Raw genomic sequence first — 14,419 nt, 5'->3', positions numbered from 1 at the left:
TTGGGAAGGAAATGAAAATTGCATGTTGCACTCCATGTCCTTGCCCATTCACTTAGTCTATCTAAATTCTGTTGAAGCCTCATTGCAACCTTCTCACAACTTGCATTTCCACTTGATTTTGGGACATGAGCAAACTTGGAAGTATTTCACTTGATCACCACATCATTTTAAAAATGTTCCTCATTTTGACGTTATTTGATGCTGGTCTTTGCTTCCACTGCTTTCCAACATTGCTCACTTTTCCTATCATTACCAGCTTTGAGTTTCTCCTATTTGAATTCCCTCTCAGATTCCAACCTTTCCTCCCCACCCTCAGCATGCCGCCAAGCTAATTTCCCAGCAGCACTAGCAACTACCCCTCTGATGATATTAGTCCTGAGATGGTGTATTGTAACCAGTCCTCCTTGTACAGAACCAGTCACAATACCTCAGAAATCTGATGCCCTCCTTCCTGCACCATCCGTCCTGCCATGTATCCATTTGTTCCATCATCCTGTTTCTCTATTTACTCACATGTGAAGTGTAAACCTGAAATTACTGCCTGTGATTCACTCCTTTGCAAACTCTTTCCGGACTCTATCAGTGCGTTCAAGACTAATTGGTGTCAATGTGGATAACTGACTTCAGGCTGTTTACCCTCTCACATAAGAATGTCCTAAGCTGGTCAGTGGCATTGTTACCTAAAGCACCAAGGAGACAACAAACCATTCTGTTCCTGCAGCTATGGAACCTCCTGCCACTATTGCTCTCAGACTCTTCTTCTTCCCCACCTGTGCAGCTAAGCCAGTCATGGTGCCAGAGACTTGGCTGTGTCAGCACTCCTCTGCTATGGTATCCAAAATGGAAAAGCAGTTAATGAGCGAGATGCAATCAGGGAACTCGTGCACTAGGCTTTCTTGAATGCCTGACAGGAATCCATTCCCTCTCTGGCTGTACTCACTTAACCTGCAGTGTGTCCATCTCCCTAAGTATGCTAGCTATGTAGTTCTCAGTCTTGCAGATGCACCTCATTAGCTCCACTTCCAAAACCTGGAGCACTGGCTTCTGATGCTTCCACCTACAGAAGTAATAGTATTTCTGACTCCAAGGTATTTGAGCAAAATCTCCCTCTTAGTTTTTTGGATCATAGAATCCCTACAGTGTGGAAACTGGCCTTTCAGCCCAACAAGTCCACACTGACTCTTGCAGCATCCCACCCAGACCCATCCCCCTAATGTACACACCCCTGAACACTACGTTCAATTTAGCATGGCCAATCCACCCAGCTACACATCTTTGGACTATGGGAGGAAACCGGCGTACCGGAGAAAACCCACGCAGACATGGGGAGAAAGTGCAAACTCCGTACAGACAGTCACCCGAGAGTGTGATCAAAGCTGAGTCCCTGGTGCTGTGAGGCAGCAGCGCTAACCACGGAGCCACCGTGGCACAATTTGATCAAGCCTTTACTCTCCTCCTAATATTTATTATTGATTCTGTACGAATCTTTCCTTATACGTCTGTGAAGCATCTTCAGATATTTTCTAATGCCAAATATGTTACAGAGGGGTCCCGAACTGAAACGTCAGCTTTCCTGCTCCTCTGATGCTGCCTGGCCTGCTGTGTTCATCCAGCTCCACACTGTGTTATCTCTGACTCCAGCATCGGCAATTCTTAACTATCTCTAACAGAAGTGCAAGTTGTTATCAGAAGAAAATGAAATATGTATCCAACCCCAGTACTATTACCAGTTGGAAATTCAACCCACTGTATCATCCAGAAGATATTTTTTTTAAAAATTTCTACTGTATCAGAATTTAATCTTTAAAATTGAAAGGAACAATGGCAGTCTTACCCTTGTGAAACGGTTTCAGGATGTAAATACCAAATAGAATAAGAAGTAACATAAGAATCAAGATAACAGGAGCCAGAAGGACGAGTGGGTACTTGAGCTTATCAGCCATCTCTTCTCGTCTGAGATCTACAGCTGACATGTTGCTTCTCCTCTGTGCCCTCCTCACTGCTTTCTCAGTTCTAGATCGCCCAAAAATGGTTGATGGCTGGTGTACTGTATTTGCCTCCTCTCCATTACTGTTGCCTGGGCAAACTGCGCTGGGGAACTGCAGGCTAGTGACAAACATGGTGGGAGGAAATGTAAACCATGAAAAATAATGCTGTTTTTAAATTGAGCTCTGAAAATTTAAAAAGAATTCTTTAAAAACTGTCCTTTGTTAAAGGTTATTTTTATGGTCCTTTGAAGCTTGTCGACATTATTTCCTCTATCAAAATAGATGACCCTTCAAGTTACTTCAAGCAACTGAAATAGACCTGTAAGAAAGATGCAAAAAGGAACATTTAAAATTTACACAAAATCCTCTCATTTACAGTCAAAATCACACTTGAGGGTACTAACATTCACTTTTATATCTGTGCAAACATACAGCAAATCAGATCTTGGCAGATGTGAGGGTAATTACAGAAGCCCAACAGTCATTGTTTGAGATTTGTCATACCACTGTTAACTGACTCACTTAATGCTTTGAACAGCATGAGAATGATGTTTTGGCTTGGTAAATATGCACTAAAGCTGCTACAAGCAGTTGGGTATCATCCAGTTCAGCCTACGTACCTTTTTGACGATGTATTAGTGCTGATTATGACCCAGCAACCTACCTGGTATTGAAAATTAGCGATTAGAAACGTACAGCAGAATGTAATGCCCTCTTTCCACATTGAATCAGGTCGGAAAGTGGTGGTGGTTGGGGATTGGGGCAAACCCCATCACTTTCCTGTGTCCTTAATGAGCCAGTAGCTCCATGGTGCGGAGGCCCAAGGACAACCTCCTCACCGAGCAGCCGAATGAAGTCCTGAATCAGGCAATAAAGCACACTTCAGGCTGTCAGCACACCACCCAAATCTGATCCCAGCAACATGTGGGCTCCCACTAGGGAGAGTTGTTTGCACAAGCTCTGGGAGTGTTTGTCATTTAAAGGACCCACTGTCCAATCAAGGGATTCAGGTTCAGCAAGGGAGAACCTAAAGAGAGCCGCAGCTCTGCCTTCGTTGTTGATTCCCTCCCACCCACAGCAGCCCAGCCCACAATCCCATCCTGATAGACTGTAACCTGGGATGCTGTGATAAAACAACACCATGATTGTCCAGCAGCTTTTGGCAGGTGGGACTCTATGCCCAGCTTTCTTGATTTCATGGAAGACTCATCGCTATCTGGTGACATCTAATAAGTCTCTCAGAGAGGTGATGGCTCCCTGGGTAGCAAGTTAGACTGCCATTACCTCCATTAAATACCATCAAGCCATCTCATTCTTTTAAATGTAAACATTGGAGATTTGAAAAATGCACGACTTTAAATGCCAACTTTGTTCTTACTTTTCATTCTGTCCTTTTCTTGTCATGTTCGTATTCAATTTTTCTTTTGCTTTGTATTTTCCATCGTGTACCTGAATTGGTATGACTTCAATCACGCTTACTTATACTTCCTTCACATTCCTGGTTCCAATTTCACTATTCTTATGTCTGATTAGTTAAGGAAATATATAGATCAATCCACTATATCATAGTTGGTCATCCTATTTATTCAAGTCCCAGATTCCTGGATTCCTTCACACTTCCCACATCTTGAGAGTAAGTTGCAAATAAATTGCAATTTTAGGATGCAAGACATTTACAACCTAAATGAACAAATCCAACTAATGATAGACACTTTTAACGTCATTGTTACAGCAAACCTGGCCCATTACTGCAGCTTAAGAAGTGCCAACATCAATACCTGTTCTCAATCATCCAGTAACTCCAATGTGTTTTGATATAAATCTGTGTTACACAAAAGAATATTAAAATAGTTTAACCTGAGGTGTGGAAAAGGCTTTCTTTTAAGTGGTATAATGAACTTTCTTTTAATGTAATAATGAATAGAACAATACAGCCAAAAATAGATGAACTAACTGAACTAATTTAATGCCAGCTGTAAAGTGGAATTGTAGAACGATCATGGATATTTTTTCCATCCAAAATGTTAAATCAATGCAGAATGTTTTACAATCTACTTAACCTCAAACTACAACAGTCCAATTAATATTTTCTCCAATCTTTTCATGCTTCCAAACCTCGGAGAAAAAAAAACTCTGATGTAGACTGTGTAAACCCCACTTATGTTGTAAAATCCATGATATTTCAATTCTTTGCTGAGTAAGTGGTGGCTGTTACAGAGATGTAGCTTCAGGATTGCATCGAATGGGACCTGAAATTTAAAGGCTACAGGACATTTAGGAATTACGGGAAACTAGAAAAAGGTGGAGGACTGGCTCTGTTAAATTATGATGTTAATAGCAGAGTAGAGAGGGTTGTCCTAAGTTCAGGAAACCAAGATGTAGAGAGAGTTTGGGTCAAGATGAGGATTGATAAAGGCAACAAGTCACATGAAGGAATGGCAGATAATAAAGTGTGAAGCTGGATCTTGGATTCTCCAGCATCTGCAGTTCCCATTACCTCTGATCCATGAAGGAATGGTGTCCAGGCTCCCTTACAGTAACCACACAGGACAGTAGACTATAAAGGGAGAATTGATGACAGCTTGTTGGAAAGAAGCGATAATAATCATGAGAGATTTTAACCTACGTATGGATTGAAAAAGTCAGGTGGGCAAAGGTTGACAGGCTGCCAGGTTTCATCCAGAGGTCTCACAACATGTAGCAGCCCATTTCAATATGGACAAAATACTATGGTGTTGGAAAGCCATCCTTCAATGGGCTACATTTCCTAATATTGGCATTATCATCTGGCAGCAGAAAATATGAGGTGCCTCTCCTGGCGCGTCCCTCGGACCAAACTTGCAGCAAAATGACATTATTTTTAAAAGCAGATTGAAAACAAATATTTCACACTGAATGCTAAATGAAAGGCAACAGTATAGTACTTGTACAAGTAAATACAAGATTTGACATGACTTTAATTAAAAATGTACTGTTATGACGCTTCAAAAACTTCCCTCAAAATGGATGGAATTTTGCACTGCTGACCGAAAGGCAGCAAAGCCAGTAAGAGTCCCATGCTACCTCCTTCGAGGAAGGTCTGCTATATTAACTGCCAGCAGACATTTACATGGTGTTTGGCAGGGATTTCCCAGAATCAAGCTCCCCAGGGGCAGAAATTGCCAGTTGGAGGTTGACAGCTCCTCGTTGCCATCAATACCAGTTGGAGAAGCTGTGGTAGCTGACAGTAAAGAACCCACCATAGGCCTATGATCAGCAAGGGAATCAGATCAGAGGCGAGTGGATTTCGTGAGGGTTTTGCTGGCTGAGGTACAGAATGGGACTGGTGCGAGGAAAAGGCAGGTCCCTCCATTTCTCATGCCAGATTCCTCAATTAGACACTGGATGTCATTGAGCAATATAAATATGTGATATATTCTGACATTCTTGCAACAAATGTCCTGCCACGTTACACATGTTTTCACAATATCAGTAAAGGTTTATGGGGTTGGTTTGCACTTAAAAAAACTGAAGAATATAATTCTTCTAAAGAGTTAAAAAATATTTTTGAGAGCAAAAACTACATTACAAAAGTTTATAGTCAGTTGGCTGACATTTCCCATATTTTACATGCCATCGTTATCACTACATGGAGGAAATTGTCTTCTGTATCTCTAATCCTAGTTGTTCCTACCACCGCCCACGCCCCCACCCAGCTTTCTCGTGAAGAATGTCTAATTAGATTGGTTTACTTTTCAGTCAGCTTCTTTAAAGTCTGCAATTTACCTGATGTGTACATCTCCTTTTCTGGCTTGTGATTTTCCTGAAATTATACCTTTGAGTTGAAACAACCCCAATTCTGATATATCGTTCACACTGCAGTTCCCAACTGCCAAAACAATCTTAAATTGGACTCAGGGCATTTCAGGTAAGCAATGTTTCCTGTCCATGCCAATCTTTTGCTGTTTTGGATAAACAAAGCAATTAGATTAATTGCAGAATATAAACACAGAGATTCCTCAATTTCCCACATCAGTCAGTTTTATGATTTTAACTATGCTGCTTCTGACTCCAATTTTAGTCAGCTATAATTATTATAATTGTCACAACTCTCTTTGAAATTGTTACAATCCAGCTGTTTAGTCTGAAGAAAGTTAGATTGTTATTCAGCTGTTTACCATTCATCAGATCAGCCCATATAAGACTACAAAAGCAGCTAGACTGATAATGCACACTAATAACAAGACATCAAACGTTACAATGTTATAACAAGAAAAAAGAAAAACAAAACAACAGTCTCGGATTTGCAGTGCAACAGTTTTCAGTTAATTTGAATCGGTTCTGCTCTCAATTGTACTGGAAATATTTATAAGCAAAACAAAAGATCGCTCAAAATGCAACACAGTGTTAAAAACCTACATTTTCTGACAGAGAATGCCCCAGACTCCATTAAAACCAAAACCATGGAGTTGCCAGCTCAATTCTGCTAATATTTGTTTCTGATCCACTATGTTCATTACCAGAAAGAACAATGCATAGCACTGAGCTGGGAGAATTTTATTTTGTAATTAGCTGTAAATTTGTTCAACCGTTCCGGATGCAATGTCACCAACAGGATCAGCTGGTAAAATAGCGTAGGCAGTGTTCTTTAATAACAGAAAATATTTTCATTTCTTACTACTGGATGTTTTTAAAATCCCACATCTTCCCACGAAATTCATTTGCAAAGAGTGATGAAAACTTCACATCAGCCCGCTTGCCGTGCTAAAACAGAAAACTGGTTTTGTTTTGCATCTCTAACGATGTGTCCACTTGCATTCTTGCACTGGAACAAGGTGTTTGAATCTTAAGACATTCCAAACCCTCAAATGTCCAAGTGGACAGGAGGCCATGTCCCTGCAATAGGAGGTTCAACTAGAAAGACTTCCTCCTATTTAGGGTCGACTGTCTCCCGGTATAATGACAGTTCCAGAGACTCGGTACAATACACACAGGCTGAAATCCGATCAAAAGCAAACAGCCATACTTACCGCTGGTTTTAAATGAGAGTCTGAGAGCAGAAGCGGGGAGGAAGCCGAGCTCCTTTACCATCTGGTCCTTTCCCCAGTCGATCGGGGATAGGACTGGAGCCAGACCCCAGGGGCTGAGCTTCTGCCAGTCCGTCCCCAGGGCCTGGGAGGAGCGCTGACCAGCTCACAGCGGTAACCGTGCAAACCTTGGAGGTAGTTCCAAATCAGAGAGAGTCTTCTGCTGTGGCCACTCGGCAGTCCGTGAGACCGTAACTAAATGTAAATATAATGATTGCAACTCCCTTCTTTCCGGTACGTGCACGCCAGTTTCTCCAGAAGATTGGCCTGCTATATTCACTTAGCACGGGGGCACCGTGCGTGGAATAAACTGTGAACCTCCATGAGCTTCCAATCAGTTTCTCCGAAATTGGAATATTGGGAGGTGTTGGATGAGAAGGAGGTGGGTGGCAGGTTTGAAAGGAACTTGAAGGCAACTTTTTCATACAGAGACCTGTTGGTACGTGAAATGGACTGCCAGAGGAAGAGGTAGGTGCAGATTCACTTACAACTTATAAAAGACATTTGGACAAGCACGTTAATAGGAAAGGTTGAGAGGGATATGAGCCGAACACAGGCACATGGGACCAGTTTAGTTTGGGAAACTTGGTCGGCATGGATGCATTGCACTGAAGGGTCTCTTTCGTTGCTGTATGGCTGTATGACACTATGTGTAGAACTCTGAGTTCCACAGAGTTTTCAAGTGGCTGGTCACAGATGGTCATGTTGTTGAGTCAATAGCTGGACCACAGCCTCAGCAAATGGATCACAGGGCTGGGGGTGGGCGGGAGGCTGCTTGAAGTTGCGAGTCTAGTGGATAATGTGGAATCAAGCAGCTCTCTCAGAGATGCCCAGAAACCTGATGTTTCAGTGCACTGGCTCAAGTGAAGTGGAGTTGGATGACTGTGGGGAAACCAGGAGTGATCTGTGTGTTGCGAATCCAGGAGGTGCATCCAGATTGAGGAGGTCGACTCCCGCTCTGCAAAGTGGCTCACAGATGGGGTTCCGGGAAACCAGAACTGAAGCAACAATCACTACTATTCAGACGATCGGAGACTTAACTGATCTAAACCCTAACATGGGTGATCTGTGACAGAGCCTGGATCCTTTGGAAGATATGAGCTCAGATGAGAGGCTAAGAAGGTGTTCTTGAGCTAATGTTGGATATCACTCCAACACCTACCGCTTATCCAAATTGATGAAGGAGAAGAAGATAATACTGTCATTAATGCAAGCACAAATATTCTAGCCAATATGGTAGAACTGAACATGCTGATCATGCAACTGCTTAGCAAACAGTCCTGGTGCTATGTGTAGTTGCCAGAGTGGCAAGTTTCAAACAGGGAAAATTTGAATGGTACATCTAGCTGTGGGTGGCAATGGTGATGAACGGGAACAGGCAGGGCAGCTGATGCAGGAGAATGAGCCCATTGAGGAAAGTTGTCCTGAGAGAAAGGAGATCGCATAGGGAGAAGACTCAGACAGGCAACGGATTTCCTCAACCAGACGTAAACCAATTGCTTAACTCTGTGTAAATACCATGACTTCCTTGTTTAACCTTACTTTCCCTTTATAGTTGTAGTGACCTTATGCCAGTGAAGTGAAGACACCCTGCTTCATGATTTTTGAGCTGTCAGTATGTGCAGATCTCATGATACAACAGCAAACATCCTTGTATTTGACTGCATGCACAGAACAAAACAATCTATGGTCTGCTTTTCCATCAAAACATTTCATATTTCAATTTACAAAATTTTATTTCTGTGAATACCTCTTTTCAGAATTTATGCTTCTCTCTGCTAAACTGTTCTGTGCTGTACTGTTCTATGTTCTATGTTCTATATCTCAAGCAATAATATTTACCAAGGATTTTCATACTGTTGTCATTTAATTTCCACATAGAATTAAGGCAAGTCACAGTTTCTTGGCAACAACTGTGCTTGGAAGTTTTTTAATATAAATTTGCCATAAGAAAATTCATCTCCTAAAATTTGTGGGGTATTTTTTGCACAAGGAGAAAAAGAAAATGAGCCAGCTTTAAGGAGCGTGGGTTTCAGCAGATACCTCTCCCCTTTGGAACACATAAATACTGGAGAGAGAGTTTACTGGGTGAATTAGGGGGCATTTCAGCAAGAAGAAATTAAGGCATCTCTAAGCTCCGCTATGCACTGCAGCAGGATATGCTGCTATTGTCAGCTACGTAATGTCTTCATTCTTTAAATCAGGTCACTATGACCTGTTGTTGTTAGAAATTGTGCTCTGGGAATATGTCCAACTGGAGTTGTCAGTCCTTTATCTGGTACCTGATTGATAAATTGGTGAGATGTTCTTTGATTGGAGATAATGGGAACTGCAGATGCTGGAGAATTCCAAGATAATAAAATGTGAGGCTGGATGAACACAGCTTTTGTGCTCCTGAGATGCTGCTTGGCCTGCTGTGTTCATCCAGCCTCACATTTTATTATCTATGTTCTTTGATTGGTCTGTGTTATGTCTTTTATTAATACCTGGCACTCAGCAGCATTGATGTTGAGTGCACTGATTACTGTTACTTTGAATGAGAATATCATATAGCTGCCATCTGTGGCTGAAGATCTGGCTCAAGGTACTGACAGTAGTCTGCAATCATTTCCTTGTTAAGAATTGTTTACTTTTGTATTGTTACTTACCAAGCTTCAAAAAGGTGACTTATGTTTTTACATTGTATCAGGTAGTATTTTCTAAAAGATATGACCTTAAATAACTCAAAATATCCCAGCCATGAACTTCTGATGTTGCATTTGGAAGTACATAGTTCAGGCAGACTTTGATGGAAAGTCCAAATAAGGTAGTATAAAATCAAAGCTCGGCCAATCCACCTACAAATCCAAGAAAATCAGAGATGTTATTACATACCCCCATAGCGCAGTCTCCACGCTCAAATGTCGGGACGTTACTACTACACCACAACAGCCCTCCAATCCTGTACTTTTATGTCACCTTTAAAAAGGAAGAAATTAACACAAAACCTGGGAGTGAATTAAGTAATTTCTCATTCCATCTTAATTACCACTTAACAAGCAAGTTAAGAGCATTAGCAATAATGATCAGAGTGATGTCTACAGTTATATGAGGTCCAGTCATATATTTCTAAGCTAGATGATTACATGTTGAAAGCTACCATCGTTCCAATCAAATATCATAATTTGACTTTAGTTGTGTTTGTAAACAGTCTATTTTAATCATCTACAGCAAAAAGGCCCTATAATGAATTACAGTTAACATTACAGTCAGTCAGCAAAATAGACAGTCGATGTGGGAGAACTGTAGGGATAACTGTCATCTCTCATCTCATTGCATACTCAGATGTTAACACTATTTAGCTTTATGTTTCTTTCAAAAGTTTTTTTATGCTTTCGCCACAAAAGCATTTGTAAAACTCAGGCATTAAAGAAACTCATCTAAGGCTTGCGGGCTGGATATAACTGCAGAGAATGAAGAGAGTAAGGCCACAGAAGCAGTTCATAACATAGCTAACATTTTTAAATTTGAGGTGTTGCTTAAATGGGAAGCTCTGTATATTAGGAGAAGACAAGGGTGATGGGTGATTGGGATTGAGTGCAAGTAAGGATTGGGCAGCAGACCTTTGGATGACCTCAAGTCAATGTAGAATGTGGAAGAATCAAAAACATAAATTGCTGGAGTTCTGAAGAAATGTCCACCAGACTCAAAATGTTAACTGTTATCTATCCACAGATGCTGCCAGATATACTGAGTTTCTCCAGCAATCTGTTTTTGTTTCCTCCAAATCACCAGAATCCACAGTTTTGTTTTATTTTAAGTGAAAGCCTGGTCAGGAATATTTTGGAATAATCCAACCTAGATGTCAGAAAATAAAAGGATTTTATCAGCACGGGAACTAAGGTAGAGATGAAGTTGGACAATGTTATTGAGGTGGAAAAGGCTGGTGTTAAGTGATGACATATTTGAAAGGTCATCCCAGGGTGAAATGTCTCACAAGGTGGTGAACAATCCAATTCAGCATCAAAAGAGTTGCCAGACACAATTTAAGTCAGTAGCCAGTGTTAGGAAGGGGAGGTCAAAACTCTACCAATTAAATTTGAAACATAAGGCCCCAGTCTGTTACGGTAGAAGTAGAGTTCCCCTTCTAATAATTAAACCTGAAGCACCCAGAGAAGTTTACCTCACATAAACTGTTAAGAAGTGGTTAAATGAAAGCAAATCCTGATATTCACTCCATAAGCAACAAGTAACAACTTATTTATTTAACCCTAACAGTAAACAAATTAACAAAACTGCTAACAAATCAAACGATTCCCCCTTAACTACCAGCAATTCACTAACTGAACAAAATAGATTGGCCAAGCTAAATTGCCCATAGTATTCAGGGATGTGTAGATTAGGTGGGTTATAGGGGTGTGGGTCAGGGTGGGAGGCTTTGCGGGTCGGTGTGGACTTGTTGGGCCGAAGGGCCTGTTTCCACACTAGGTAATTCTATGATTCTATAACATTCTACTAGTATGCTGTTCCAATAAACAAAAGTCTCACATTTATAAACCCAAGTAATAAGAAAACTAAATTAAAAATTAGACTCTCAAGGGTACTGCCAGGTTAAGTCTTCCAAAATGTTCTTTGCCTTCTCCATTGATCCTTCTGTCAGGAATGCTTTCTCTGTGAAGTCTTCAGTACTTAGCTAGGAGTGCTATGGTACCTTTATGAATAGGTGGTGATTTCTGTGAGAGCCAGATATTTGCACTTCAGATGGCAGTTCACTCTCACACCAATTTTCAAAACCCTCTTGATATAAATCCCCCAATGACTTGTCAATTTTCTTGTAATGGATTGGTCCGAGGTTGTCAAAACCATCAGATTGAAATTCAAGATAATAAAATGTGAGGCTTGATGAACACAGCAGGCCCAGCAGCATCTCAGGAGCACAAAAGCTGACGTTTCGGGCCTAGACCCTTCATCAGAAAGGGGAATGGGGTGAGGGTTCTGGAATAAATAGGGAGAGAGGGGGAGGCGGACCGAAGATGGAGAGAAAAGAAGATAGGTGGAGAGGAGAGTATAGGTGGGGAGGAAGGGAGAGGATAGGTCAGTCCAGGGAAGACGGACAGGTCAAGGAGGTGGGATGAGGTTAGTAGGTAGGAGATGGAGGTGTGGCTTGGGGTGGGAGGAAGGGATGGGTGAGAAGAAGAACAGGTTAGGGAGGCAGAGACAGGTTGGACTGGTTTTGGGATGCAGTGGGTGGAGGGGAAGAGCTGGGCTGGTTGCGTGGTGCACTGGGGGGAGGGGACGAACTGGGCTGGTTTTGGGATGTGGTGGGGGAAGGGGAGATTTTGAAGCTGGTGAAGTCCACATTGATACCATTGGGCTGCAGGGTTCCCAAGCGGAATATGAGTTGCTGTTCCTGCAACCTTCGGATGGCATCATTGTGGCACTGCAGGAGGCCCATGATGGACATGTCATCTAAAGAATGGGAGGGGGAGTGGAAATGGTTTGCGACTGGGAGGTGCAGTTGTTTATTGCGAACCGAGCGGAGGTTTTCAGTCTCTAAGTGCTTGGTTTAAATTAATTGGCTGATTTTTAAGCTTGTTGCCAAAACATCAAAACAAGCCGAAGGTTTCCAATCACACAGCCAATTGATACATGTTTCAATTTCAGAACTGGCTCTACCTATTCAGCTGCTTACAGACACATTTTCGTATAAATCTCCAAGCTTAGAAAAGCATATATCTCTTAAAGGGACTATGCCCTCTTCCCCCTATCATTTTTTGCAAATAAATTCTGACTTAATGCCTTGCAATTCACAAGTACTATACACAACTTTGCAACACCAGAGAGTAACGTTTGAGGTGTAGACCAGATAGGTTGATTCTAAGGTCATTAATATTAATTTCCATGTAGAATACAACACTAATGCCACTCTGATGTTACAGAGACAATGGAGGGAGCAAGAGAGATGGTGGTGAGATAGAGCTGGGCATTAATCTCCGTGTGAAAACTTACGCTGTCAACTGAATCTTACGCATCTTTAGCTATGTCAGTTTTGTTGAGCTTCTCTTCATGAAGTCTCGTGGTTTCTCTAACCATATCTTAGTGAACCTGCATGTTAACTACCTACCGCACCCCTACGGAGCTCTTCTCTTCTGATTCTAGCCCCATTCTACCAATCGCTGTATTTGGATGATCTCACCACTGGCAGGATAATCCACATTGAACCAGTATGGCACTGGTTTATGGTTCCTGACATTTGCCCTGGACGTAGCAGCCACATTAAAATTTGTGCCCTACTTTGGAGCCAGAGACCTGGTGGGTGGAATGATGCAGATAATGGGAAATCCCTTTCCCCTCCCCAGGAGCAGCAGTCAAGGCCACAACACCAAACCATGCCAATCTACTCTGGTCAGTGTCGTCTCAGCCTATGAAGGAATACCCAGCATTGCAGAAAGACTTTCACTACTGTGCCAGCGTAAATGCCACCATCTTCTCTGTGAAATCTCATAAGCGTTCTATCTCTGCTACTGTATCCACTTCCCACTAGGGCTCATGGGTTCACCAGTCTCACTTCTGTCTTGCTGTCACCCCAACTCCCTGACAGCATTCCATTGGCCGGAGGTAGATTTTCTAGCTGACCCCCATCCCTTCCTCCATTTCTGAAACATGGCAGGTAGCTGATTGGCCAATAGATCTATGGTGCCGGCTGTGCCACCAGGAGCAGTGTTTACTGCTGGGACTGCACCGAGTTCCAGGAAATAAAGAGCTCAGGCTGTGGGGTCTCTTGGAAGGGTCAGAACAAGAGGATTTGGAGGAAGGTGTGAGGAATCCTGAGTTACTGATGTATCACTGCAGTAAATACAGTGGCCATAGCTCAGTGATTGAGGAAAGGAAAACCCCCTTCTTGCTATCCACAGGACAGTGAAATACTGAAAACAGTGAGCAAATGACCTACTATTTCATGGCAGTACAGATGACCCTAAGACATGGCATGGGCCTGCATGCTGAGTTCAATAGTAGGTCCTTATATCAATTGGGTCTGATAACGTATTCTCTTTTCTCCCAGTCCACTGTACATTAAAAGTATTGATCAGCCTGTTCCTGGCCAACTTGCCAAATCTTCTTCAGTGGCACTTCCCAAACCTATAAACTTTCCCTTCTTGAAGGACAATGGCAATAGAAATAACACCACTTGCGCGTTGTGCTCCATGTCACACACCTTCTCAGCTTGGAACAGCGTCACCGTCCCTTCACCATTGCTGTGTCCCAGTTTGATAACTGCCTCGCTAAACCTGATTGTACCTGCACAAGATGGTCTGCACTGATTTAAGAAGATGGCACATACGTTTCTGAAGCAATACGGGATGGGAAGTAAATGCTAGCCTTGCC

The 14,419-nt window shown here is 42.2% G+C and overlaps 1 protein-coding gene across 3 annotated transcripts in view; it reads right to left on the bottom strand.

Annotated features, from left to right (window-relative positions):
* The window catches only part of LOC125460381 (uncharacterized), a 40,671-nt gene extending 33,471 nt beyond the window's left edge, over window positions 1-7,200 (bottom strand). Inside the window, exons 1-3 of one of the 3 annotated variants that reach the window (XM_048547819.2) lie at window positions 6,998-7,200; window positions 3,367-3,513; window positions 1,835-2,307 (exon numbers count right to left, since the gene is read on the bottom strand). In XM_048547819.2, the coding sequence (XP_048403776.1) occupies window positions 1,835-2,120 (286 nt within the window). In that variant the 5' untranslated portion in view covers window positions 2,121-2,307; window positions 3,367-3,513; window positions 6,998-7,200. Of the gene's footprint in view, window positions 1-1,834; window positions 2,308-3,366; window positions 3,514-5,753; window positions 5,845-6,997 lie in introns of those variants that run through there. The other 2 variants (XM_048547818.2, XM_048547820.1) reach the window with 2 other exon arrangements.
* Window positions 7,201-14,419: the final 7,219 nt, after the last annotated feature.

Source organism: Stegostoma tigrinum, chromosome 11 (assembly GCF_030684315.1).
Source record: "Stegostoma tigrinum isolate sSteTig4 chromosome 11, sSteTig4.hap1, whole genome shotgun sequence".
NCBI classification, from domain to species: Eukaryota; Metazoa; Chordata; class Chondrichthyes; order Orectolobiformes; family Stegostomatidae; genus Stegostoma; species Stegostoma tigrinum.
The sequence above is the reverse complement of the archived record's forward strand: the minus strand, read 5'-3'. Positions and strand labels throughout refer to the sequence as shown.